The sequence below is a fragment of the Monodelphis domestica genome, chromosome 3 (genome assembly GCF_027887165.1).
Source record: "Monodelphis domestica isolate mMonDom1 chromosome 3, mMonDom1.pri, whole genome shotgun sequence".
Taxonomy (NCBI): Eukaryota; Metazoa; Chordata; class Mammalia; order Didelphimorphia; family Didelphidae; genus Monodelphis; species Monodelphis domestica.
This window is the reverse complement of record NC_077229.1, coordinates 207,988,083-208,014,683: the sequence shown is the minus strand read 5'-3', so window position 1 is coordinate 208,014,683 and position 26,601 is coordinate 207,988,083. Positions and strand designations below refer to the sequence as shown.

Below are 26,601 nucleotides of genomic sequence, written 5' to 3'. Positions count from 1 at the left end.
TTGCTCCATAATTTAGGAATGATATTAATGTCATCCCTTTCCTCGTCCCCAACTCCCCTTTCTTCTTCCTCAATCATTTTCCAAGATTTTGAGATGAAGCCCACGTGTCTAAATTGTTAACTTTTATCCTGCCCATCGTATCCCCACGATGTCTCGCCATTGTCTGTGGTGTCTGGCTGCAGGGAGGTTCAAGGACTAAGGCAGAGGGTGCATGCAAAGACTCAGACCCATGCCTGCGCTGGAACAGTTTGGCATTCAGACTCCAAGCCCTGAGGATGCTGAGATGCTTCTTCTCGAAGGGGCAAGAACTGGAAGTGGAAATTCGGCGGGGAAGGACCAGGGCAGGAGCTGGTAGCGGGGATCGGGAGAGGCCAGCTGGGGCGTAGTTGGCCCCACTTTTCTCCATCCCCATTCAAGGACAGAGAGCACGCCAGGAAGCGGGCAACTCGCAGCTAGGGCAAGCCAGCCCAGAAGGTCGCTCCCAGCGCGCATTCATCCATCCCTGGCTGGGCGGGGCTGGGAGGAGAGGGGCGGACCTGACTCAGTCCTCTCCCTCCCCTAACCCGCCTCCTGCACTCCGGCCAGCCCCCGGAGCTGCCGTCACTTCCCCCAGCTGGTCCTGCTGCTGCAGCTCCTGCCTCTCGGCTTTCTTGGCTTCCCCGGGTCGCTGCCATCCACAGGTGACCAAGCCCCTAGGGAGCTGTCCCCTCCGCACCGGCATCCCTTATCCTCTCCTTCCCTAGAGGAAGGATGGAGCCTCTGAAATCCGAGCGCGCCTTAAGACTCCCCTTTCCTACCTGTTTTCCTGCATCTGCGCCCTGTCTTTCATTTCCTGTTTATTGCCTTCCTTTCTTCCCACCCAGTCCCTTTCTTCTGGGTTTCTAGTCGCGCCGGATACTAAGTGAAATCTCTCCTGGATATCCCAATGTCCCCAGAGTCATTGTTTAGTTAACGTTTTAGACTGATTGCCTGCGGACTGACTTCGGCCGGCGATGGAAGTCAGTTAAGTATAACTCTGGGAAGGTCTTCAAGATGCTCGTTAATATAAAATACCTTCTCGTTAATTTGATCTCCATGTCCAAATTAGGTGACACTTTAAACTGAGGAGGCCAGGTTCTCTAGGAAATGCCTTTAGGGAAGGGATTTGGGCTTTAAAATTCATAGGATCATCGATTTGGAGGTGGAAAGGACCTTCAAGGTCATTTAATCCAATCCCCTGATTTTAGAGTTAGAGGAAACAGACCTGGAGAGATTTAATGATTTGCTCAGAGTCACACAGATCATTAGTGGCAGAATGAGGATTTGAACTCAGGTTCCCCAATTCCAAATCCTCCTGTATTTACATTATCTGTGACACCTTTGGACAGATTGATATTACTGTTGCACATTTGGACTTACCGTAAGAAAAATCCTCAGTGCTGTCTTTTAGACGATTTATCTGTGGTTAATCTGCAAATATATTAATCATAAAATTTAGGGGATCGTGGAGACCCTCAATTTTTTAGTTATACCACTTGCATCTATCAAAGATGGAAAAACCTCCTGCAGAGGTTAAATGATTTTCTCCTGTTCTCATAGGTAGCAGCTAACAGAACCCTGCCTGGAATCCAAATATTCTGACTATGAGTGACTATGACTCTGAGAATAAGGGGCATATCCTTTAGAGTTGTTTTGGGTTGCTTCCTTTAAATATATTACTAACAATGGCTTTTTTTTCCTCATTAAGTTTTGTATTTTGGAATTCTTTGGCCCATCAGTCTTTTTTTTTCTTGCTGAAAACTTAAATTCCTAAAAAAATCCTTAAAAAAAAAACAAGTTATTTATAAACTAAGTTCTGAAGAATGGGAAAACCTTTTGGTTTCACATAGGCAAAACCTTGGTTGTCCATAACTTGAAGGTTCAGTTCAAAGTGGCAGACACTTATTTAATACCATTTATTAAAATGAGCACAGGATGCTATAGGTGCTTGACGAACAATGATGCATATTATTTTCAAGGAGTTTATAGGATAAAGGGTGAGGGAGGGTAGAAATGTATCCAGCTGATTATGATGGAAGGGAGAAAGGCTGATGAAAAGTGTAAGGGTGAAATGTTTGAGATATCTGAGGAAAATGGAATCACTTTTGGTTGGGGAATGGCAGATCAGGGGATAATACATGCAGGAGGTGCCTCTGGATTTTTGTCTTTGTAGAAAGGGAGGGAACAAACTATTCTAGATAACCAGGTTTTCTGGAAAGCTGAGAAGTTTTATACTTTAGATATCAAAACTATATTGTACCTATTTGAAGAAAATTAATTGTATACTCCATTATTAAACATTATATGCTGAGCATAATTTAACATTTTTTGTGCATCAATCAGTTATCATGAATGTCATTTTTGTACTCTAGTAAAACACAGGCCCATAGATTAAGCACTGGAAGGGATCTTAGAGGCCATCAAGTATAATATTCTCTTTTTATAGATGAGGAAACTGAGCCCGAGACAAATTAAGTGATTTGACCAGGAGTATACAGCTAATAAGTATCCAAGGCAAGATTTGAACCCATTTTCCTGATTCAAAGTCTAATGCTCTATTATACCACAGTGAAGAATTACTCTATTTATTATGTTGAGACACAGTGATTAATGATTATTCCTGGGACATTGACTCATATAAGGTCTATACATGGACTCAGACTACTTTTGCAATTTACAAGTCAATTTTTTTTTCAGTTTTTCTGTTTCTTCCTTCCCAGCCAGCTGTCATTGCTTGCTGCTCACATTGAACTTGCCTATAAGCAGCCTATCTCCTTTTAATTTTTGGTGAGTTTGGAAACCAAATTTCTATTAAAATTGTGAGTAAAGTAGTAGTTAACAGACTCTCATCTCATAGGATCTCTCCTATTGACATTTCTTTAATATATTTGCTTGTTGTAAGGAGAAAAAGCTTTTTTTTTTAATACATAGGCCATTTTTATACACTGAAAATGTTTATAAAATATTACTATTTTAAACTACATTTACTGTGAAAATTCTTTTAGACATTTAAAATCCTTTTTTTTCACTTTTGCCTCCATTTTTGTAATTTTAGTATCTTTTTAAGACATAGTTATTATCAATAACACTGAAGTTTCATCTAGGCCAGATTTGTTATTGAGAAACAAGGTGTAGTACTAATATATATGCACACACAATTATATACATATATATTTGTGTGTGTGTGTATATAAACAATTAAGTGACCTTAAGGCCTTAAGGCCTTAATCACCTCCGGTTTTGAGACTGTTCTGCTGCTGGATAGCTGAGCTCCATTGAAGTGAGATATTAATGTATTTGTACAAAGAAAGGAACTTTTCACAAATCTCTTTTATAAGTACAGATGTATTATGATGACATATCAATTTGATTGCGAAGATAAATTTAATTAACAACAATTTTCATTCTCCTTACTTTCCCTTCTTTTGATTTTCCTTTTCCAATGCTTCTGTCCACTCCTCTTTCTCTCTTCCTCCTTCTCCTTCTCTTCCTTCCTGTCCCTCTCTCTTCCTTTCCCTCTCTCTCCCTCTCCTTCTCTTTCTCCCTCTCTGTTTCTCTCTCTGTCTCTCCCTGTCTGTCTGTCTTTCTCTCCACAGTAAAACATGGCTGAAGACTCTCAAAGAAACTTTCGTTCAGTATATTATGAAAAAGTTGGATTTCGGGGTGTTGAAGAAAAGAAATCATTGGAAATACTCCTCAAAGATGATCCTCTTGGTTAGTTTTCAAAGGATGATTCAAATGAATGAAGATAAACTATCCTATGATAATCTTAAAAAATATCTGGTTCTAACTGCCACTTCATATGTTTTTAAGGAAAAAAAATAGCAACTTCTACCTGTCAGGGGAACTTTAAATGATCAAACATTTATTTTTAATCTTACTTTGAGGCAGAGTATAAAATCATATTTTTTCAAAGGAACTTTTAAGAATTTGAAACTGTTATTCTTTTTTTTTTTGCCAGCCTATTATATATTGTTTTCATCTATCTGATGTATCTATTACCATTTTAGCTAGACATGTACTTTTACTTACCTATTTATTTGTTTCTTTTTGGACTGGGTTTCCATGGCCAGAAGTGCAGGGCTTTCTTAAGGGCCAAATTCTATGCTGATTTGTATGGACTTTTGGACCTCCTCTGTTTTCCAACTTTCTTTGGTTTGCCCATCTTTAGGAAACCTAGTGGGTGCCCCTTTCCCATTCCCGGGGGCTTATTCTACTCATTTCCTGAGGATACCTGATTGACTTAGCCCATTGCGTCGGTGAACTCCTGAGTGCATGATATCATCCAGGTTTTTTTCAAACTGTATGATAGCCTAGAACCTGAGAGTTTGTCAGCAGGGCTCAGTTGAAAATGTCATGGATTGCCAGGGAGGCGAATTTCAGGAATCTCTGGCCTCTTTAAGGGCCAGTTTGCTCTCTAAGGAGGGGAAATTGTTTTCCCAGGTCTAAGAGTTCTTCATGCCTTTTAACATCTTGGCAAAGGGGCTGTGCATTAGGGATAGGGGAGTCAGCCTGTGAGAGGTGATGGAGGGCCAATCCTTCCTGGGAATACCTCTCCTTCCTATCCTAGACTTCATCTATCCCTTTAGGCTTTGACCTCCTATGTTGCTTTATGGACCCTTTACAAATGAAGAGAAGCAGGGACAGACAATGATCATGGGAGCCATGTTTCATCTAGTAGGACCGAGGGCCCTACCTTCCCTCTTTTGCTACTTGTCCTAAGTTTTGAGACCAGGAGTTGCTACTTGGGAAGAGCTGGGGCCCTTTCCCTTGTCTTCATGAGTGAGGCCACATTTCAACACTTGGCTAAACAAGAGATGGACTGAATTAGATCTAGTCCCTTCTCTGACATGAATTTTGGAACTCTTGTTTCTTTCCTCTGTAAAATGAGGGCGTTAAACCAGGTGGCCCCTAAGGCGTCTAATAGCTCATGAGTTTGAGATATGGACTCCATTTAATCTCAGCTCATCCTTACATTCAGTAAGAGTTGAATGAACTTTCTTGTGTTACCATGACCAATTCACTTCTCTCTGGGGCCTCAGTCTCCTACCCTATAAAAACCAAGCAGATTAGAGAGCTCCAATCTTTAAGGAAAAGAAAAGACCTGGGGTCTGAGTCCTTCCCAGGAATGCTAGTTTTAACTAGTACTTTGAACTCAAGTATTTTGGGGTGAGGGAGTAAGGATGGAGGTGACACCAAGCTTTCTTTTACTTTGCAAAAGCATAAATCTATTATCTAATGGTTACCCTCCCAATCCTACCCTTAAATAATCAGTCTTCTTGGATGCCATATTTGAAGATATAATTGACCTTATCAACTAATTATCAAGAATAATTAATTCACATAGTAAGCTGCCAAGTGGACTGATTCCTTTGGGGATGGAGGTAGGCAGCCTGGAGGCTTTGCCTTTTGTGAATGTGCATGCACAGTTGAATTTGTATGCTGTGATACATGCTCAGGCTACAAAAATTCCTAGTTCTAACTCTGGCTGGCTAAATAATAACTCTTTTTCTGAGGAACTGGGTCATTACATTTTCAGTTGTTCCAAAGAATAATTTCTTAAATCCTATTATCAGCCTCATAAGTCTCATTCTAATTCTTTGTTGTTTTTCTCCTCCTCTAGACATTGAGAAACTTTGCACATTTAGTCAGCGGTTCCCTCTTCCATCTATGTACCGAGGCCTCGTGTGGAAAGTGATTTTAGGTAGGTTTTTTTAAGTGCTACAAGAGTCTTAACCTTAGGAGGTATTGGTTTATCAGGATAACTTGACATCTTAAAAAACATGCACGCGCATACACACACACACACACACACACACACACACACACACACACACACACCCCTTACCTCCTGTCTTAGAATCAATATTGTGTTTTGATTCCAGCCCAGGATGTGTCTGAGGTCAGATTTGAACCCAGGACTTCTCATCTTTAGGCTGGGCTCTCTATTCACTATCACCTGGCTGCCCCCATAATTTGACATCTTAGAGGACAGAAAGAATATTCAGATGGGTAATGTTCCACTTTGTGCTTGGGAGGTCATATTCAAGTTACAGAATATTTGAGCCACCCCATTAGGTACCAAGGGTTGCTTGGAGTCAGTCTTTAGAGAGCTGGCAGATAGTTTTGTTTTTTTTTCCCCTTAGTGAGAGGACTGTTTCCTTGCCTGAAATATTGTGAATATTGTTGATCTCCAAAGTGCTTTTTGGTCTAGTAGTGTAATAGTCCCAAACTGGTCTAGCAGTGTAGTACACTACTAGTGTAACTGGTCATCAGTGGCCAAATGGCAAGGCAGACCTATTTCCTTTGGAAGAAGGGTTCTCCCATAAAAATAGAAGTAAGGAGTAGGCTTATAGATATTGAGCTAGAAGGAACATCAAAGGCCCTCTAGTTCATCCATCTGTATTATTTTACAAATGAGGAACTGAGACTCAGTGAAGTTAAATAAAGTTGTTAAATAATGGATTAATTTAATAAGTTAAATTAATTTGATTATATAAGAAGACCCAAGATTTGGACCCTGGTGTACTGGTTTCCAAAGTCATCATTATTTCTCTGCACTCAGGGTATTCCTCTGAGGCCAAGTGGTACCCCTTTGGACTTTACCCCTCTTAGAACTTCTATAACAGACACCTTTCCCTTTCTTTCTGTAAGGGTAAGTCGATGACATTGGAGCTCTTAGAAGAAGATGAAAGAATTGGTAATGGTATTGGAAAATCTTGGAGGAAGTGTGACGATGGTGGCTATGGTCTTTTGGATTCTGGTAGAGTGTTAAAAAAGGAAAGATTCAGTTTTTATTTTGTCAGGCCTTATGAAATTTAGTTACTCAGGAGTGTTGGGTACGTGACATCTTTGTGAATGATGAGAAATAGCAGGAGTTTTGTTGAGTGATAGACATCCTTAGTAGGTTTCTGGGTCAAGCGGTAATTCATTTCAGAAAAATACACTGCGGCTACTAATTCAGAGTCAATGATGGATGAAACCATGCATGCCAGAGTCTAGTGAGAGACCAGAGAGACTGGGACTCTCATTTTTTGTCATAAAATCAATTACTTACAAAGTTGAAAGAAATATCCCTTCCCAAGTCTAATTTATGAACACATAGGAGCACGTGGAAAGTAAGAGCTTTGGGGTGGAAACATCATCAGGTGTTTTATGTCATCCATGGAGAGATGTCTCGATATTTTCCAATCACAGATACTTAACTCTTTCTGCAAAGGGTAACTTTTGGGTTGTCCAAAGAACCTGGCATTTCTATAAATATTTTGCTATTTGAAATCATTAAAAAAAATCATTTACCCTTGGGGTACATTGCTAGCAATGGGATCTCCTTATAAAAGGGCAAGGCCATTTTATTCACTTTCATAGCATAATTGTGAATTGTTTTCTAGGATGTTTGGACCAATTCATAGCTCCACCAATTGGCACATTAATGTGCTTGTGGAAAATGTGTTTTCATATCTTCTCTGAGATCAGGATTGGTCATGGCAATTGATCTGAGTTAGAGTGTCTTACTGTGTCATCTCTATTATTCACTTAATTTAACTTCTTTATTCTGTATCAGTTCATACAAGCCTTCCTGTCTTTCTCTGAAATCTTCATATTTATTATTTCTTATGATACTGCCATGGATTTTCTGTGCTCAGTATTTGAAAAGAAATGTTTGGATGTTATTCTGCGGGAAACAAGTATAGATGATCTCTTTCAAAGATTAAGATATATAAAGAGAAGACCAAAAGGAAAATTGGTGAAAATAGTACAAAATCCTATACTAATGAATTTAAGATACTTAAAATGGGTCTTCCTCTCAATATAGGGTGATAGAAAGTCTATGAGTTTAGGGTCCTCTTTGTCTCCTCTCTCCTTTACAGATCTAATCAAATGGGCCCACAACAAACTTTATCTTATCTATTCTCTTTTTATCCACCCAAATTGCTCCCATCAAAGTTCAACCCTCATTCCTGCTCACCTAGGTTATTGTCTCCTAATTGGATTGGTTGGCAGCTAGGTGGCACAGTGGAGAGAGTGCCAGGCCTGGAGTCAGGAATACCTGAGTTCAAATCTGGACTCAGACTAAATGTGTGACCCCGGGAAAGTTCCTTAACCCTATTTGCCTCAGTTCCTCATCTGTAAAATGAACTGGAGAAGGAAATGGCAAACGACTCCAGTATCTTTGCCAAGAATCCCCAAATGGGGTCACAAAGAGTTGGACATGATTGAAATGAATGAACAACAAAAAGTTGGATTGGCTTCTAGTCTCTTCTTTCCAATCTGACTGTTAACTCCCATGACTAAGAATCTTCAGTAGTTCCTCATTCCCCTTAGGGTAACACATAGACTCCTCACTTGACATTAAAAGTCATTTATAGTCTGGTGTCAGCTTATCTTTCCAGGCTTATTATATATCACCCCCTTTGAAACACTCAACATTCAGTCTACACCAGGCTTCTTTGGGTACCCAGACTCAACATTCTACTCCTTCATGCCTCTTCAAAGTCTTACTGCATTTTGGGGATGCACTTTCCCATCACCTCTTGGAATCTCTAGCTTCTTTCAAGGCTCAGCTCATATACCACCTCTTATAGGAAGCCTTTCCTAACCCTTCTAGCTGTTGATGCTTTCTCTTGCCTCCTCCAGTTATTCTGTATACACTCATTTGTTTACATGCTGATCCCATGAGATCCTTGGGAATAAAGACTACTTTGTTTTTTTATTTTATACCCCTACTACTCAGCACACATTGCCTATAGTGAGTGCTTAATTAATTCTTAATGCATTAATTAAATTAATTTAGTTGAATGGAAAGAGTGCTAGATTTGTAGTCAAAGGACCTGGGTTTGAAGCCAGCTCAATTCCTTTTGACCTGTGGACCTTCAGCAAACCACTTGGACCTATCAATGTTTCAGATTCCTTACCTGTTCAGTGAGGAGATTGTACTAGACAACCTTGAAAGCCCCTTCCAGGTCCAAAAGTATGTTTCTGTGAATGTGTCAATCAATCAACCTTTAAGAGCCTACTACGTACAGGCACTGGGATTGCAAAAGACAATTCCTGCCTTCATAGAGCTTGTATGTGATCTTATTTCTTTTTGCTACCAGTTTGAAGCCAATACTAGCAATGGGAATTAACTAATTAATTAATTAAAATTAATGCTGTGCTACTTTAGGAAAGTTAAGAATGAGCTCTGGGCGGTGACTTCGTAAGAGTGAGTCTCCATGGTTATTAAATGTGGTTGTAAGTTCTTTGTGTGGACCACACCAGGCTTTTGTTTTGGGTTTTGTGGGTCCCTTTATTAGATAAGAAGGGTTGGGATGAGTGCCACCAGCTCAGTGCCCTGCTTTCTCCTCTTTCCTAGGGATCCTGCCTCCTCACTATGAATCTCATGCTCAGGTGATGATGTACCGGAAGGAACAGTACACAGATGTCCTGCACGCATTGAAAGTCATTCGTTTTGTCAGTGATTCCACTCCCCAGGTGGACATTTACCTGCGCATGTACCAGCTAGAATCTGGAAAGTTACCTCGAAGTCCTTCCTTTCCTTTGGTTGGTGGTTGCTTTGCTTTGCCATTCAGTTTTGCTCGTGGCCATTCCCCTGCCACTTATAAACAATCAGGTTCAATCTTGGACTAAATCACAGTCACAGACTAAAGCTCCTAAGTAGCAAAAGCATTGTGCACTAATTCCTACTAGAGCAGAGGCACAATTGTGGAAGTCTTTAGTAATTCAATTGGAATGGGAACACAGACTAATCTTTCCCTCACTATTTGTGTCCATATTTATTCAGAAAGTCTTTTTAAGGTTAGCATTTTCTTTCTTTTCCCCTCTGTGGTACGAAAAAAAGAAGTCAGGTAAGGGAACACTGGGGGAGGTTTTTTCTTTGACTCTTCAAATATAAATTCTCTCACAAATACACAAATGCTTTTTTCCCTCCTCTTTCTTCTTAGATTGCATTATCACTAGGGGGAGTAGTTGAGGACCACTAAATGCCAGGATATGACTGTCAATTGTGGTGTCTGTTCTTCAAGAATTAGATCTTATGGGTGTGCTATTAAGGATTTAGTAAAGTTGTCTTTTTTTTGGTTGTGACTTTTTGATATTCACACTGAAATTTGTAAACCACTCAGAAACACATTAAGAGGAGCCTAAAGATGAAAGAATGAAGAGCTGGAACTTTGAAAGGATTTTTAATATTTTCCATAGTTTGTTCTTAACTTTGAATCATTACCACTGCCTAATTCTGATAAGATTCCAAAGCATTTTCTTCAGGGGATATTATTTAAGGTTAAATATATTCATGCATTCTTCCAGCCCTCTCTGATGTCTGTTGTTGAAATTTATTTGAGGAATTTAGTTCCGTGTTCCCAGTGGCATTTTGCAGGATTTTGAAATGGTTGTTCTTTTGATCTGGATAATCTTGGTTCTAGGGCACATCAGATCAAAGTCACTTAAGTTGGTACTTAAAGGTAGAATAATAAGATACCAAAGGACTACTAATACTTCAAAGTAAAAATTTAAAAATATTATACTTGTTCTATAACATTCATTGATTATAGTGTTGATAACAGAGACAGTTTGGTACAGTGAATAGAGTGCTAACTTTGAATCAGAAAGACCTGAACTCATCAGATCGTAGATTTGGAATCAGAAGGTATCTTACAGCCATCAAGTTCATTGCTTTCATTTTACATGTGAGTAAACTAAGGCATAAGGGGTTAAGTGAATTGCCAGGGAGTACATAGCTAATAAGACTCTGAACTGACCTTTCAATTCAGGGCTTGCTGACTCCAAGTCCATTGTACAGCCCACCCTGTGACTTTGCTACCTTCTCTTATTAGCAAATTGAGTCACTTGACCTTCATGAGATTCAGACAGCTCTCTAGGACTTACTTACTAACTTACTGGTTGTGATCTGCAGTGGTGGATGGAATTCACATACTTAAAAAAATCATAGGTCTTTATTGAATTTACATGCTGCAGGGACAGATACTTTCAGTTGCTGTAATTTTTTTTTGTCTTAAAAAAACAACAACACTTACCTTCCATCTTGGAATCAATACTGTGTCTTGGTTCTGAGGCAGAAGAGTGATAAGTGGGGGTTAAGTGACTTTCCCAGAATTATACTGCTAGTTCAGTAGAAGGATTTGAGGCTAAATTTGAGCCCAGATCTTCCCATCTCTAGGCTTGGCATTCAATCTACTGAGTCACCCAGCTCCTTCCTTGCTATAATTTTTCATGTTTCTCTCTCTCTTTTTTTAATTAAAATCTGTAGTCCACGGGTTTTCACCTTTTTTTCTTTCTGGATTGTAAGACCCTTTTGGCAGGCTGGTGAAAGCTATGGAACCCATCTCAGAATAATAGTTTTAAATGCTTAAAAATAAAAAATATAGGATTACAAAGGAAACTTATTATATTGACGTACAATTATTAAAATCGTTTTAAAAATTCAAGTTTACTGGGGCAGCTAGGTGGCTCAGGGAAAAGAGAACCAGGCCCACATATGGAAGGTCCTGGGTTCAAATTTGACCTCAGACATTTCCAACTGTGTGACCTGGGCAAGTCACTTAACCCCAATTGCCTTGCCCTTATGGATCTTCTGCCTTGGAACCTCAGAGAGAAGGTAAGGATTAAAAAAAGAAATCAAATTTCTAGATTCAGATCAAAACCCTCTGGGTATAAGTGTAATTCAAACTTTATCCCTGACGTCTCAGTCAGCAAACATTTCTCAAGGGCTTGCTATGTGCAAGGCACTGGGATGGCTGCTGGGAATACAAAAAAAACAAACAAACAAACCCAAAAACCCTGAATGTCTTTTTCCAGAGGCAGCCTACATTCTGCTAGGGGAAAGAACATGTACCTATATAAACATAATTAAAATATATGCAAGGAAAAGAGGAATCCAGATGGCCTGTGAGACATAGTTGAACTGTTGATGATTTATATGTGGTAGACCTATCACAGAACATTCACTAGGCTCACTGAATGCTCAGTCTTACTTATCTATTCCCAAGGTTATTTGAGACTTCCAGAGCTCCTAATCCCTCTTACCCACTTCCTCCATTCTCTTTTTAGTGCTGAACTTTTTTTTTTTAAACCCTTACCTTCTGTCTTGGAGTCAATACTGTGTATTGGCTCCAAGGCAGACGAGTGGTAAGGGCTAGGCAATGGGGGTCAAGTGACTTGCCCAGGGTCACACAGCTGGGAAGTGGCTGAGGCCAGATTTGAACCTAGGACCTCCCGTCTCTAGGACTGGCTCTCAATCCACTGAGGCACCCAGCTGCCCCCTGAACTTTTTTTTTAAGCCTTCATCTTTCTTCTTTTAATTGGTACTAAGTATCAGTTCCAAAGCAGAAGATTGGTCATGGCTAGGCAACAGGTAAGAGTAAGTGATCTGCCCAGGGTCACACTGTTAGGAAGTGTCTGAGGTCAGATTTGTTTATTTATTTATTTAGAATATTTTTCCATGGTTCCATGATTCATGTTCTCTCCGTTCCCTCTTCCCTCCCCTCTCCTAAAGCTGACAAGCAATTCCACTGGTTTATACATGTCTTATTACTCAAAACCAATTTCCGTATTATTCACATTCATAATATGGTAATCTTTTAAAAACTCCAACCCCAAATCATATAACTGAGTGATAAATAGTGTTTTTCTTTTGCATTTCTACTCCCACCATTCTTACTCTAGATGTGAACAGCGTCCTTTTTTATTAGTCCTTCGAGATTGTCCTGGATCATTGCCTTGCTGTTAGTAGCAAAGTCAATTACATATGATTGTTCCACAGTGCTTCACTTTCTGTGTATAATGTTCTCCTGGTTCTGCTCACTTCACTCTGCATCAGTTCATGGAGGTCTTTCTAGTTCATATAGAAATCGAGCATCATTCCTTATAGCACAATAGTATTCCATCGCCAACATATACCATGATTTGTTCAGCCATTCCCCATTTAGTGGAATTCTCTTCAATTTCTTATTCTTTGCCACCACAAAAGGAACTGTTTTAAATATTTTTGTAGAAGTAGGTCTTTTCTCCTTTTTTATGATCTCTTTGGTATACAGACCCAAGAGTGGTATTACAGGATCAAAGGGTATGTACCATTTTATAGCCCTTTGAGCATAATGGGTAGACCCCATATCATAGGACAATGATAAGGGAATGTGTGGTAAGGATTTGGAAGTAGTAGATAGGAAGGAACCCTTCCAGTTGGCCATGACAGGGAAAAGTGTAAGGATGAAAATTCAATGCCAAGGGAAGACAAATTGTTAACATATAATTTGAGAGGCCAAAAGTTTTGTTTAGTTTATTTTAAAAAAATGATTTCCTTCCTTCCTTCCTTCCTTCCTTCCTTCCTTCCTTCCTTCCTTCCTTCCTTCCTTCCTTCCTTCCTTCCTTCCTTCCTTCCTTCCTTCCTTCCTTCCTTCCTTCCTTCCTTCCTTCCTTCCTTCCTTCCTTCCTTCCTTCTTTCTTTCCTTCCTTCCTTTCTTTCTTTCAAAACCCTTACCTTCCGTCTTGGAGTCAATACTGTGCATTGGCTCCAAGGCAGAAGAGTGGTAAGGGCTAGGCAATGGGGGTCAAGTGACTTGCCTAGGGTCACACAGCTGGGAAGTGTCCGAGGCCAGATTTGAACCTAGGACCTCCAGTTTCTAGGCCTGGTTCTCAATCCACTGAGCTACCCAGCTGCCCCCTAAAAAAATGATTTTCTTAAAAGGAAAATATATCCTCTCCTTCCTTCCCATCTACTCCCAAATTAATTTGCCCTTTTTCTTTCAGGAACCAGAAGATGAACTATTTCTTGCTATTGCCAGAGCTATGGAAGAGATGGTTGAAGATAACGTTGACTGTTACTGGCTTATCAGTTGCTTTATGAATCAATTAAATACCAAGTTCCGAGATTCCTTGCCCCAGCTGGTGAGAAGTGTTTTTTGGTCTTGGGAGGCTTACAGATGTTTTAGAACTACTGTGTTCTTTTAGGGCTGCTGCTGATGAGAGCTGATTACCCCCAGTGACCATTATCCATGGCTGCCTTCCAAGGCAAGGGCCTCTAAAAGGGGGCTAGTTTTAGACAATCAGCCGAGTGGCTGCCTTTATATTGGTCAGGATCAGCAATGGTTCTTTGCCTTTTCTCTTTCATAATATCATGGCTTTTTAAATTTAGAGCTGGAAGGGACCTTGAGGTTATCTAAGCCAAAGGTATCAAATTTGCTGACTTAGGCCTGAAAGACTCTCAAGTGTAGTTGAACTGAATTAAAATACAATTGAGAAATGTTTAATAAAATGAATAAAAATACAACAGATAATTTTTTAAAAAGGACCTTTATTGTCTGTCTTAGAAGTAGTACTAAGAATTAATTCTAAGGCAGAACAGTGGTAATAGCTAGGCAATAGGGTGAAGTGACTTGCCCAAGGTCACACAACTAGGAAGTATTTGAGGACAGATTTGAACCCAGGACCTCCAGTCTCCAGGCCTTGATCTCTGTGCACTGAACCACCTAGTTGCTCCTAATGTACATAATATTCATTATCTTATATATGTTTTTTTGCATTTTCATTATATGTTGCTTTCTAAATCATTCCACTAGGGTAGTTAGATGATGCAGTGGATAGAGTACTTGGTGTGAAGTCAGGAATACTTTTCTTCCTGAGTTAAAATCTGATCTCTGACAACTTACTATTTGTGTGATCCTGGACTAGTCACTTAACCCTGTTTGCCTCAGTTTTCTCATCTGTAAAATGAGCTGGAGAAGAAAATAGAAAACCACTACAGTATCTAATGGAGTCACAAAGAGTTGGGCACAACTGAAAACTACTGAACAATATCAATAACAAGCCACTGCTAAATCAAACCCCTCGTTTTACAGTTGAACAAACTGAGATTTAGAGATGTTGAATGACTTGTTCAAGGTGATATAAACAATAAATATCAGAGATAGGATTTGAACCTGGGTCCTCTGACTCCAGAGCACTCTTTCTACTACATCATGGTGATTCCCCATCTCTTTTCCCTGAGTTGTACTCCTTTCATTTTCTCCACTTAGTCTTATACTTTTTGAGGAGTGACATGATATAATCTATGTATAAAGGTAACAAATAAGGATGAAGATATTTATTTATTTGACTAAAAAAAACTTTGGAGAAAAAAACTAAAAAAAAAAGTAGAAACAAGCAAGACATATTTTGTGTCTTTTTGTCAAATGATGCCTTTTCTAGTTCAGAAAGGGGAAGGAGAAAAGGCAATACATGGGAATTTTAATTGAGTACAGGTTTGAATTATTATAAGTAATAAGTAACTTAATGAATTAAAAAAATTAAACTTTATTAAGTATAGGCATAATGTAATTCTTACTTCTTAATTCAGGTATAATCTCCAATATTTGCCAAAGCATCCTTTGCTACTTTTCTTGTTCATTCCAGTGACTTTGGACAGTTTTCTTTTCTTTTCTTTTCTTTTTTAATATAAAAACCCTTACCTTCTGTCTTGGAGTCAATACTGTATATTGGCTCCAAGGCAGAAAAGCAGTAAGGGCTGGGCAATGGAGGCCAAGTGACTTGCCCAGGGTCACACAGCTGGGAAGTGTCTGAGGCCAGATTTGAACCTAGGACCTCCCGTCTCTAGGCTTGGCTCTCAATCCACTGAGCTACCCAGCTGCCCCCCTTAGACAGTTTTCTGTCAACTCTTAGGTGAAATACTGGGTTCCTGGGATGACTGCATTTGGGATGCTTATTTACTTAGATTCTGAAATTGATATAATGCTGTAATCAGCACTTTTAAAGGAAGAACAGGGAAAAGTGTGTCATCAGAAAGGTAATACACTTGTAATCAATGGTATTTTCATTTTTGTCCAAGGCATTTTACAGGTTTCAAATTTCCCATGGAATCCAATATCAGTAGGATTAAATAACTATGCGGTTTTTAGAAAAATCTTTGCTAAGCATAAAGAAAAGCTAATCTGTATTTGTGCTGATGTTTGTCTTTGTCCTAATTTCATTTATTTAAACTTTTCTGTTTGGTTAAATAGTGTGAGCTTTTTTTTTTAAACTTATAAATTGGATTTTTTTCCTACCTGTCCTCTTATAGATGCAGAGTTATGATTATTTTATCATCTTCTGAGATTTTTAAAGCTTTGCCAAACACAACTGGTACCACATTGGAAAGATTATTCTAAAGTCTTGGGGAAATGGGCACATGCTAGAGATAGAATAAGCATATTTGGGTCTTAGAAAAAGGTCAGAGCTCACCTGGATGATGAGCATCTTGAGTATGTTTCAGTGTTCTCCTTACCTGGATCCCATCAATACCTTCCCTCTTCCTTAGAATGCTTACTGTAATCTTAATCTCTCATAGATAATTGCCATATTCAAAAGGACTTTGTCAAAATTACATAAAATTATAGGGCACGAAAGGTGTTTTCCATTTTCTCCCCTTCCCCTTTTTCCTTCCCTGCCCTCAACTCAAGTTTTGATGAAGTGGTATAGTGGATAGAGATCTTAAGATAGGAAATGCTAGATTCAAATTTTGCTTCAGACTCTTAGTTGCTATGTCATCATGAGTTAGTTATTTTATCCCTCTTAGACTCAGTTTCTTCATTGATAAAATGGGGCTAGATTTTTGTTCTCATAAATTTTACCCTCATATATCTTGTCAAAATGAGATAAAAATAGAGTACTTTGTAGATCTTCAAATGCTATATAAATGCTGGCTGCTATTAATTATTATATTGCTATTATTAATAAAATTATTTATATTACCTCTTGGCTATCTTGTAAGGCTTAACTAAGGTAATGTTTGTAAAGCACACAGAAAACTTTAAAGTGCTTGGTAACTCTCATCTGGGGCAGCTAGGTGGTGCCATGAAATCAGGAAGACCTAAGTTCAAACTCAACCTCTGACACTTATGAGCTGGGTGACCCTGGGCAAATAACCCTCTTTGCTTCAGCTTCCTCCTCTGTAAAATGAACTAGAGAAGGAAATGACAAATCACTCTAGTATCTTTACCAAGAAAACCCCAAATGGGGTCACGAAGAGTCAGACGTGACAATAACAAAAAGTTATCAGCTCTTATTATTCTTTTTAACTCTACTCATCCCTTCTTCCGGGAACTACAGATACTAAAAACCTATGCTAAATATTTCTCTAATTTATGTCACTTTATTTTGTATCCCACAAGTTTGCTAAAGTTGTTAATTGTTTCTATTAGTTTCTTGGTTGATTCTTTGAAATTCTCTGTCATATCATATCATATCATATCATATAATCATATCATCTGATCTGCAAAGAGAGATGGTTTTGTTTCATCGGGGCTTATTCTGATTCCATCAGTTTCTTTTTCTGCTCTTATTGCTATAGCTAGCATTTCTAATAAAATATTCAATAGTAATTGTGATAATGGACATCCTTGCTTCATCCCTGGTCTTCCCAGGAAAGGAAAACCTACTCTAATCCTTCAAAATGATGCAGATTTGGCCTTAGGTTCTCAGAGATTGCCTTTATCACCAGGAGTCTGGCTTCTAGGTGGTGAAATTTTGCTTTTATCAGTTTAGGAAACTGTCTACCAAAGACAACCTTAGTGAAAGGAGCAGCAACTGTTTGCCCAAATTTAGGAAATCTTAGAGATGTAGAAGACATAAATGAAACAAACTAGAATATTAAAATGTGTACAGTTTAATGTTTTTAGGATGCTGATTTAATGTTTTAAAAAAAACAACCCAATACATTTTGTATTTGTTCTCAAAACCATAACACATTAAAAATTCTCTCCTCTAAGGCTTGTTGACTTCTTATAACCTTTGTTAGGTTTTTCTTAACACCAATTATAACTAAGAAACACAAATTAGGGTCCCAGAATTATATAGTGCTGGTTCTGAAAGGGAACTTAATGATCTATCATCCTGCAGATGGGAGGACTGATGATCTTAAAGATTAAGGAATTTATCTAAAGTTACATGGCTAGTTGCTGTCTGAACTGGGACAAGGACCTAGGTCATTAGAAACTCAAGATTTTAGAATTATAGATACTGAGCTGGAGAGGACCTTAGAGGTCATGTGGCCCAACCCTGTAACCTTATAGATGACAGTCTTGAGGCTCAAAGAGGATTCTCCAAGCTAGATATGATTTTGCTTTTCCAATTATCTAAACCTCTCTCCTCATGGTCCACGTCCTCTCTGTTTCTCTCTTGGTTCCTCTTCTCTAATGTTTCTTTTCTCTAATGTTTCTCTTCTCCTTGTCCTGAGGCTTAGAATTAAAAAGGGGGACTGTTGAATCAGGTTAGTCCAATTAATAGATTTTTGCCTGAGGTGACTTTATCTGCCAAGCCTTAGGTGTGCTTGGTTTTAGATTTTTAGCTATTTGTAGGACTTCCTTTTATTTAACACTTAGAAGATTTTCAACATGCACTACATATCAGCTAATATATTTTATGTCATTGGAAATCTCTGCCATCTTTTTCTGCCTCCTTTAGCCAAAGGCTTTTGAACAGTACTTGAATCTTGAAGATAGCCGACTCCTGAATCACATGAAGACCTGCTCTGCAGTAACCAGACTACCTTATGATCTCTGGTTTGAGAAGTGCTTTGCGGGGTGCTTACCTGAATCTAGTTTACAGAGGCAAGTATTTCTTTTAAAGTTCTTAAACTCTTGGGTTGGGCAGCATTACTAGATTGTATGAGGCATCTCAAACTCAACATATCCAAAATAGCACTCATCCTCTCTCCTCTCAAACTCTTCTCATTTCTGAATTTCTCTTTTTCTGACTAAGACTTCTTCCAGTTTCCCTGGTACATAACCAGCATTATCCTCAACTCCCTACTCTCTCTCACCCACATATTCAGTCATTTGCCAGATTTTGCCATTTCTGTCTCTACAACATAACATCTCTCTTGAATCTGACTCTTCTCTACTCACACAAAGACACTTTTGTTCAAGTCTTGCTTGCATCACCTCTTGCTTGGGCTATGGCAACATGTCCTGATTCCAATCTCTTTCCAATCCAGTCAATAAATATTTATCATTTGATAAACTTTTAATAAATAATATTTTTAAAGATTAAGGTGTTTTTTTATTACAAAAATCTATATTATGAAGTGCCAAACATAGCAATGTAATTATATCTAGTGGACATATAATTGGATATATAATATTTAGTGGAAATATAATATAATTCTATCTAGTGGAAATATATAAATATATATATATATGTATATATATATATATATAGTTTTTACTTGTAGTAAAGCAAAACTCTTATTTTATCACAAAATGCTTAATTCTACAATTCTATGTAAATAAACATTTAATAAGCACCTACTATGTGCCAAGCACAAGGGATATTTAAAAAAAACAGGGAAAAAATAGTCCCTACTGTCAAAGAGTTTACACTCTAATGGGAGAGACAACATACAAACAAATCCATGCCAAGGAAGCTATATACAGAATAGATGGGAGAAAAAATATGACAGAGGGAAGGCACTGGAATTAAGAGGGATCAGGGAAAGAAAGACACTGGAATTAGGAGGAATTGGGAAAGGCTTCTTGTAAGACTAGGAGATTTATCAATCAATAAACATTTGATAAGTGCCTACTATGTACCAGACACTAAGGATACAAAAAGAGGCAAAAGACAGTTGCTACCCTCAAGAAGCTTACAGTTTCATGGGAGACACAATATAAAAAAAATATACAAAGTAAGTTATAAATAGGAAATAATAAAGGGAAGGCATTCAAATGAAGAGAGATTGGGGAAGGGTTCTTGTAGATGGTAGGATTTTAGCTGGGACTTAAGGAGGTTCGAGTCAGAGCAGAAAAGAGAAAGCATTCTAGGCACAGAGAGAAAGCCTGGAACCAAGAGATGGAATGTCTTGTTGATGGGACAGTCAGGAGACCAGTATCACTGGGATGAAGAGTACCCCTTGGGAAGAAAGGTGTAAAGAGAGTGGAAAGGTGGTGGTAGTTATAGATAGGTTATGAAGGGCTCTGAATACCAAACAGCCTTGGGGTATCTATACGGAGAGGTAGTAGGAAGCCACTGGAGTTTGTTGAGCATAGGAGTGACATATTCAGACCTGCATTTTAGAAAAATTGCTTTGGTGACTGAATGGAGGAGGGATTGGAGTGGGAGACATTTTGAGGCAGCAGAGCCATCAAAAGCCTATCATGATAATCTAGGTAGTAGGTGATGACAGACAGTGTACAGTAGTGGCTATATCAGAGGAGAGAAGGGGGCATATTGGCGATATTGCAAAGGTAAAATCAACAAGCCTTGGCAACAGCTTAGATGGGGAGAGGATGAGAAAAAGGGAGGAATCCAAGTTGATTTTTCTTAAGTGCAGATCTGAATGTATCACTTCCTTACTCAACAAACTAGTGGTTCTCTCTATTGGGATCAATAAACATTTGGTAAGTGCCTACTATGGATCAAATATAAACTTTGGAATCAAATATAAACTTATCTTCCATTTAACTTTTAAAGCTCTTTACAACTCTGCCAAACTTACCTTTCCAGCCTCATTGGACTCCACTCCCTCTCTCACACTCTGGGAACCAGCTCAAATGGCCTTGTCTCCATTCCTCATACTACTCCATCTCTCAATTCTTTGCTTTTGCACTGGTTGTGTTCGATGCCTGGAATGCATGCCCTCTCCCTCTCTGCCTTAGTGATAATGATAATAATAAAAGCCAGAATTTACATTAGCATTTCAAGATTTGCAGAATGTTTTACAAACATCTCATTTATCCTCACAACAATCCTAGGAGGTAGGGGTCCTTATCGTCATATTACAGATGGTGGAAACTTATCTGTGAATAGAGGGTTCAATGACTTGCCCAAGGTCACATAGCTGCTAAGTGTCTGAGGCTGAGATTGAACTCAGGTCTTTATGATTCCATGTCCATTGTGTTCTACCCACTGCACCATCTAGTTTCTTTAGACCATAATTATAAACACCAACTTTTACAGGAAGCTTTCCTTGATTTATTCCTAACTCCTACTGCCCTTCCTCTTGAACTACCTTTTATTCAACTACTTACTTATTTGTTTTTATTTCATATATACTTAATAAGTGCCTGTTTTCTCCCCTGTTACAATGTAAGCCCCTTGAGAATAGATTGTTTCATTTTTAAGTAGCTAGGTGGCACAGTGGATGGACTGCTGAACTTGGAGATGGAAAGACCTCTATTCTGGGGCTTCTGGGTAGTTCACTGGATAGTGAGCCAGGTCTGGAGGTGAGAGTTCTTTGGTTCAAAGCTGGCCTCAGACATTTCCCATCTGTATGACCCTGGGCAAATTACCTAACTCGAACTGACTAGACTTTATTGTTCTTCTGCTTTGGAGCTAATACTTAGTATCAATTCTAAGACAGAAAGGAAAGAAAGAGAGAGAGAGAGAGAGAGAGAGAGAGAGAGAGAGAGAGAGAGAGAGAGAGAGAGAGAGAGAGAGAAGTTGGAAGGAAGGAAGGAAAGAAAGATCTCCCTTCAAATCCTGTATCAGATATTAACTAACTATATGACCCTGGGCCAGTCATTTGTCCCATCTTTAATATTTTTAATCTGTAAAACTGGAATAATAGCAGCTACCTCATAGCATTGTTTTGGGCACCAAAGAAGAATAACATATGTAAAGCACTTAGCAAACTTTAGAGCACTCTATGAATGCTAGTTATTTATAGTATAAATATAAATTATTAATAAAATAATAATGGTATTACTATTAATGAATAATAATGATTACTGTTATTTATTGTATTTGTAGCCCCAGGGCCCCAAAATGTCAGACATATAGTGTTTAATAAATAATTCATTGGTCAATTGGACATTCTATAGCCCTCCATCTTTGCAAACAAATAAGGAAAGGTAAATCTTTAATTTCAAAGGGAGTATTAGAGATGAAATTTTTACTAGATTTAGATCAGTATGCCTAGATGTTTTTCTTTTTTTCTTCTAATTTTTAATCATATCTAAGATAAATTCAGCTGAACTTGAGGTGATTCATGAATGTCAATCTAGAAATTTAATAATGATTATTTTATAAAATTAATAGTTAAAACAAGGAATAATTTCAGATTTTGAGGAAATGTCTTTATTTAAAATTCAACAGTATAATTTAATTAAATATGCTTATTTTAATAGAGTTTGGGACAAAGTTATAAGTGGTTCCTGCAAGATCCTTGTTTTTGTGGCTGTGGAAATTTTATTAACCTTTAAAATAAAAATAATGGCATTGGACAATGCTGAAAAAATCACAAAGTTTTTGGAAAATGTAAGTGTATTTTCTCTTCATTTGTTCATTCAGCAATTATTTCATAGAATTTTAGGATCTTAGAGAGCTTGGGGCAGGTAGATGACTTAATGAATAGAGTGATGGGCCTGGAGTCAGGAAGACCTGGGTTCAAATCCATCCTCAGACACTCACTAGCTGTGTGACCCTAGGCCAAGTCACTTAACCTCTATTTGTCTTAATAAACTAGAGAAGAAAATGGCAAACTACTCCATTGTTTATGTTAAGAAAAACCGATTCAGAGTCATAAAGAATTGGTCACAACTAAATGACTGAACAATAAAAGATAGAGCGCTATAAGGGGTGTGGGAGATCATCTAGTTCAACAGTTTCATTTTACAGAAGCATTTGTTTTACTTTGACCAACACACCATGATAGATTCTCCACCAAACTGGATTCTCCCAGTCTATAAAATATTACCTCTAATAATAAATTATGACATTTTTTAGATTATAAAATATCTAGACAAGAGAAAGGCTACAGATATTGATTATCTGGATTTCAGCAAAGCAAATGACTAAGTTTCTCATTCTGTCTTTGTGAGCAAGATAGCAAGAGGTGTGCTAGATGTTACTCTAGTTAGGTGGATTTGAAGTTGGTTGAACGACTACACCCAAAGTATAGTACCGAATGGGTCACTCTTGATTTTGTAAATGATTGTCCCAGATCTTGTTCTTATTTCTGCAGTGTTTAATGTTTATATCCAGTATTAGAAGAAGGCATAGATCACATTTTTTTAAATCAAATTTGCAGAGGTTACAAAAATGGGAGAGACAGCTAATATATTAGATGACTAAATGATTCAATATGGTCTTGATAAGCCAGAACATTGGGCTGAATCTAATAAGATGAAATTTAAAGAAAGATAAATTCAAAGTATTGTCAACTAATAGTGATAAACTTGGAGTTATTGAGACAATGGCTCAAATCCTGCTTTCAGTATTTACTAATTATGCAACCATGTCACTTTGCCGATAAACCTTTGTATTAGTGGATGGAATGATTTCCCCACTCGGATGGAATCAGATACTTGATATTCTGGTGTAAATGTAAACTCCATTGCTTGGGTTCAAAAAAGCAGTTTCACAAGGATCAATCCAGGAGTTATATAGCTAGATAGCAGTTCATCTGAAAAAAAAAAAAAAACTCAGGGGGCTTTAGTTTCCTGCTATGTCAATATGAGTTAACAGTGTGATTTAGCAACCAAAAAGCACAAATTTGGTCCTCGTATAAGTTGAGAGACAAGGGTTTAGAATGAAGGAAGTGATAGCTTCCACTGTTCTCTGCCCCATGCAGATTCCTATGGGAATATGATGTTTAGTTCTAGGTATCCCCTTTTTAGGAAAGATTTTAAGCATCACACCCTGGATGGTGAAGGGCATGTGGATCATGCTATTGGACTATCAGTTTAATGATCTAGAGGTATTTAGTATGAGGAGGAGATTTGTGGGGAGCATGCTAGTTGTCTTCACTTATTTGAAGGGCTGTAAAGAGGATTAGATTTATTTTGTATTACCTGAAGAGGCAAAACTAGGATTAGTGGTTGAAAATCATAGTGTAAGGAAAAACTTCCCAATAATTAGAACTATCTCCATATGGAATGGACTGTCTTAGGAAGCAGCAGGCTCCTCTTTCATTCTAGAATAGGGATTTTTAACCATTTTTCTCTCATGAACACTCTTTTGGCAGTATAACGAAGCCTTTGTATCCCTCTTAGAACTGTGTTTTAAATGCCTATGATAAAATGTACAAGATTACAAAGGAAACCAATTTTATGTCAATAGTTGCCAAATATTTTTAAAAGTCATGTTTACAACCCCCAGATTAATAAGATTCCTGCTCTAGAAGCCTTTAATTAAATACTGGATTGCCCATTCTTGTGACCAGATGACATCTGAGGAACTTTCTAACTCTTGACATTTTGTAATTGTTTCCCCACTTCCTCCTTCCTCCCCTAAAGGAACTTGGGTCTAAAATTGGCCTGTGTTCTAGAATCATATTACACATGGCATCCTTTAGAGGTGAAAGTCCTGATTTTGTCGTTTCAGTTGTGTCCAATTCTTTGTGACCTCATTTGGGTCTTTCTTGGTAAAGATACTGGTGCAGTCTTCCATATTCTTCTCCAGCTCATTTTACAGATAAGGAACTGAAGCAAATAGGGTTAAATGACTTGCCCAGGGTCACACAGCTAGAATCTGAGGACCAGATTTGAACTTGGGAAGATGAACCTTCCTGGCTCCAGGTCTAGCACTTTATCCACTGAGCATTCTAGCTGTCCAGGCATGGACTCGGGGACATGCAAAATGGGACTGTCTTCATTATGTAATCTTTGCTTACGACTTGAAGTGCTTTTGCTCAAATATTTTCTGTTAATGGAACAAGGATACTTGAAGGTTAAGTAGAATCTAATGGAATAGGAGTCCTTGAAAGTTAGAGTTTGGGGGGATTATTGAGGCCCTTTACTATTTTCAGTTTATTAATGAGCCAAAGCCAACATCAGCTAGGATCCACTGAGTTCTCAACAAACATGATTTTCCTCCATGCGGTTGTTCAGAATCTGCTAGAATTAGGTGGAATTGTAAGGATCTGGGAGCTGTTCCCCATTTTGCAAGGGGACATTTCTTGGACCATCTTACTTGGTTCTATGTCCCTCCTCTCCCCCACCACTTAAGAAGTAACTAAAAGCCCACTGGAAAGAATGCTCCCTAACCCAGTGTATGGGATGTTTCCATATTCTGAATTATGATTGCAAACCTACAGATTTCATAATCTCATACATAATCTCATACAGACCCTTTTCTCCCTACTCTTTCACAGATCCCTCAGGATAGTTCAGATGCAATTGTGAGTAAAGCCATTGATCTGTGGCATAAACACTGTGGGACTCCAGTACATTCCATGTAAGCCCTTCACCTTTTGAACCTCCACCTGGTACTGAACTCACGTTTTTCAGAGGCCGACTACAGTTCATTGTAAATATTTTCCCAAATTGACTAAAAATGCTTTGGAGTTGTTTTCATTTTCATAGTCTAATTTTTTTTTGTCTAATTTTTTTTTGGTCTAATGTTGAAATTGTAAATATTTTTTCAATAAAACTATTTAATTAGGATACTTGTTATTTCTGTGAAATGAATAAGAGTGCTTTTGGGGAGGTTAGATATAAATTCAATTCCCTCTGGCAACTATTTATCAAGTGCCTAGGTCTTGTGTGCTAGTACTGGGATAAGAGGCAAAAAAAGAGATATACTTCCTGGCCTTATGGAGCTTCCTTTTGATGAGAGGCAACATGACCAAGCTTAGTTTTGGGGCTATTCAAAAATGCAACCCAGTCAGAATGGGCATTTAATAAGCAAGGCAGGAACAAAACTTCTCTTGCCACTATAATTAGCATGAAATGACTTACTTTCTAAAGTCTACCTCAGGGGTGCAGCTGGGTGGTTCAGTAGATTGTGAGCCAGGACTAGAAATGGAAGGTCCTGGGTTCAAATCTGACCTCAGACACTTCCCAACTGTGTGACTGTGGGCTAGTCACTTAACCCCCATTGCCTAGCCCTTACCACTCTTCTGCCTTGGAACCAATACACAGTATTGATGCCAAGACAGAAAGTAAGGGTTTTAAAAATAAAAATATAAATAAATAAAGTCTACTTCAGGAAGGAAGATGCACTTCCTTTAATTAATGCTGCAGAATTCTACTCTGTTGGTATAGTACTTGTTCCAGAAGAAGCTGGCCTCTGCAAGCTCTAGCTTGCTAAGTATGCTTTTTTTTTAAAGAGCTTTAGATTTTTTCCACTTCTTATTTATAGTAAGAATGAAACACTGATCAAAGTAACTGTCTAAATTTACTCCTTTGGATAGAATCTGTGTAACTGACACAGCAATAATAAGAACTAACTTTTATATAGGTGCTTTAAGATTCGCAAAGCACTTTATGAACATTTCATTTCACAAGACCCTTGGGAAGTAGGTGTTTTTATCCCCATTGTATAGATGGCAAAACTGAGGCTGATAAGGATTTGGTGACTTTCCTGGGGTTACATATCTAAGAAGCATCTGAGGCCAAATTTGAACTCAGGACTTCTTGACTCCAAGTCTAATTCTCTATTCATTAAGCCACTCAGCTAGTGTTGGTCCAGTTCAAAACTTTCTAATGATAGATAATTAAATGCCCTGGGATTTAACAAGCATGTAATGAGAGCGAAAGAAAGCAAATTAAGGCCAACAATCCCTCGGTTATGTTGTGCCTGCAGTGACAGCTGTACAATGAATGGGTTGCCCAGAGCATGAGGCAAGAGTTAAGTGAAAATTGGCTTTCTCCC

General features: G+C 38.3%; 1 protein-coding gene across 4 annotated transcripts; it reads left to right on the top strand.

The window, feature by feature from the left end:
• The first annotated feature begins 537 nt into the window (after window positions 1-537).
• Window positions 538-25,391, top strand: TBC1D7 (TBC1 domain family member 7). Of its 4 annotated transcripts, none has more exons than XM_007487933.2 (9): window positions 553-680; window positions 2,739-2,805; window positions 3,615-3,732; window positions 5,642-5,722; window positions 9,374-9,492; window positions 13,786-13,923; window positions 18,472-18,617; window positions 22,134-22,263; window positions 25,100-25,391. In XM_007487933.2, exons 3-9 carry the CDS (start codon window positions 3,621-3,623, stop codon window positions 25,184-25,186), a joined length of 813 nt encoding a protein of 270 aa, XP_007487995.1. In that variant the 5' UTR covers window positions 553-680; window positions 2,739-2,805; window positions 3,615-3,620; the 3' UTR covers window positions 25,187-25,391. The 4 variants fall into 4 exon arrangements, with proteins under 4 accessions (XP_007487994.1, XP_007487995.1, XP_007487992.1 ...); XM_007487930.2 differs by having other exon boundaries at window positions 9,374-9,561; XM_007487931.3 differs by lacking the exon at window positions 553-680 and adding an exon at window positions 709-998 and having other exon boundaries at window positions 9,374-9,561.
• Window positions 25,392-26,601: the final 1,210 nt, after the last annotated feature.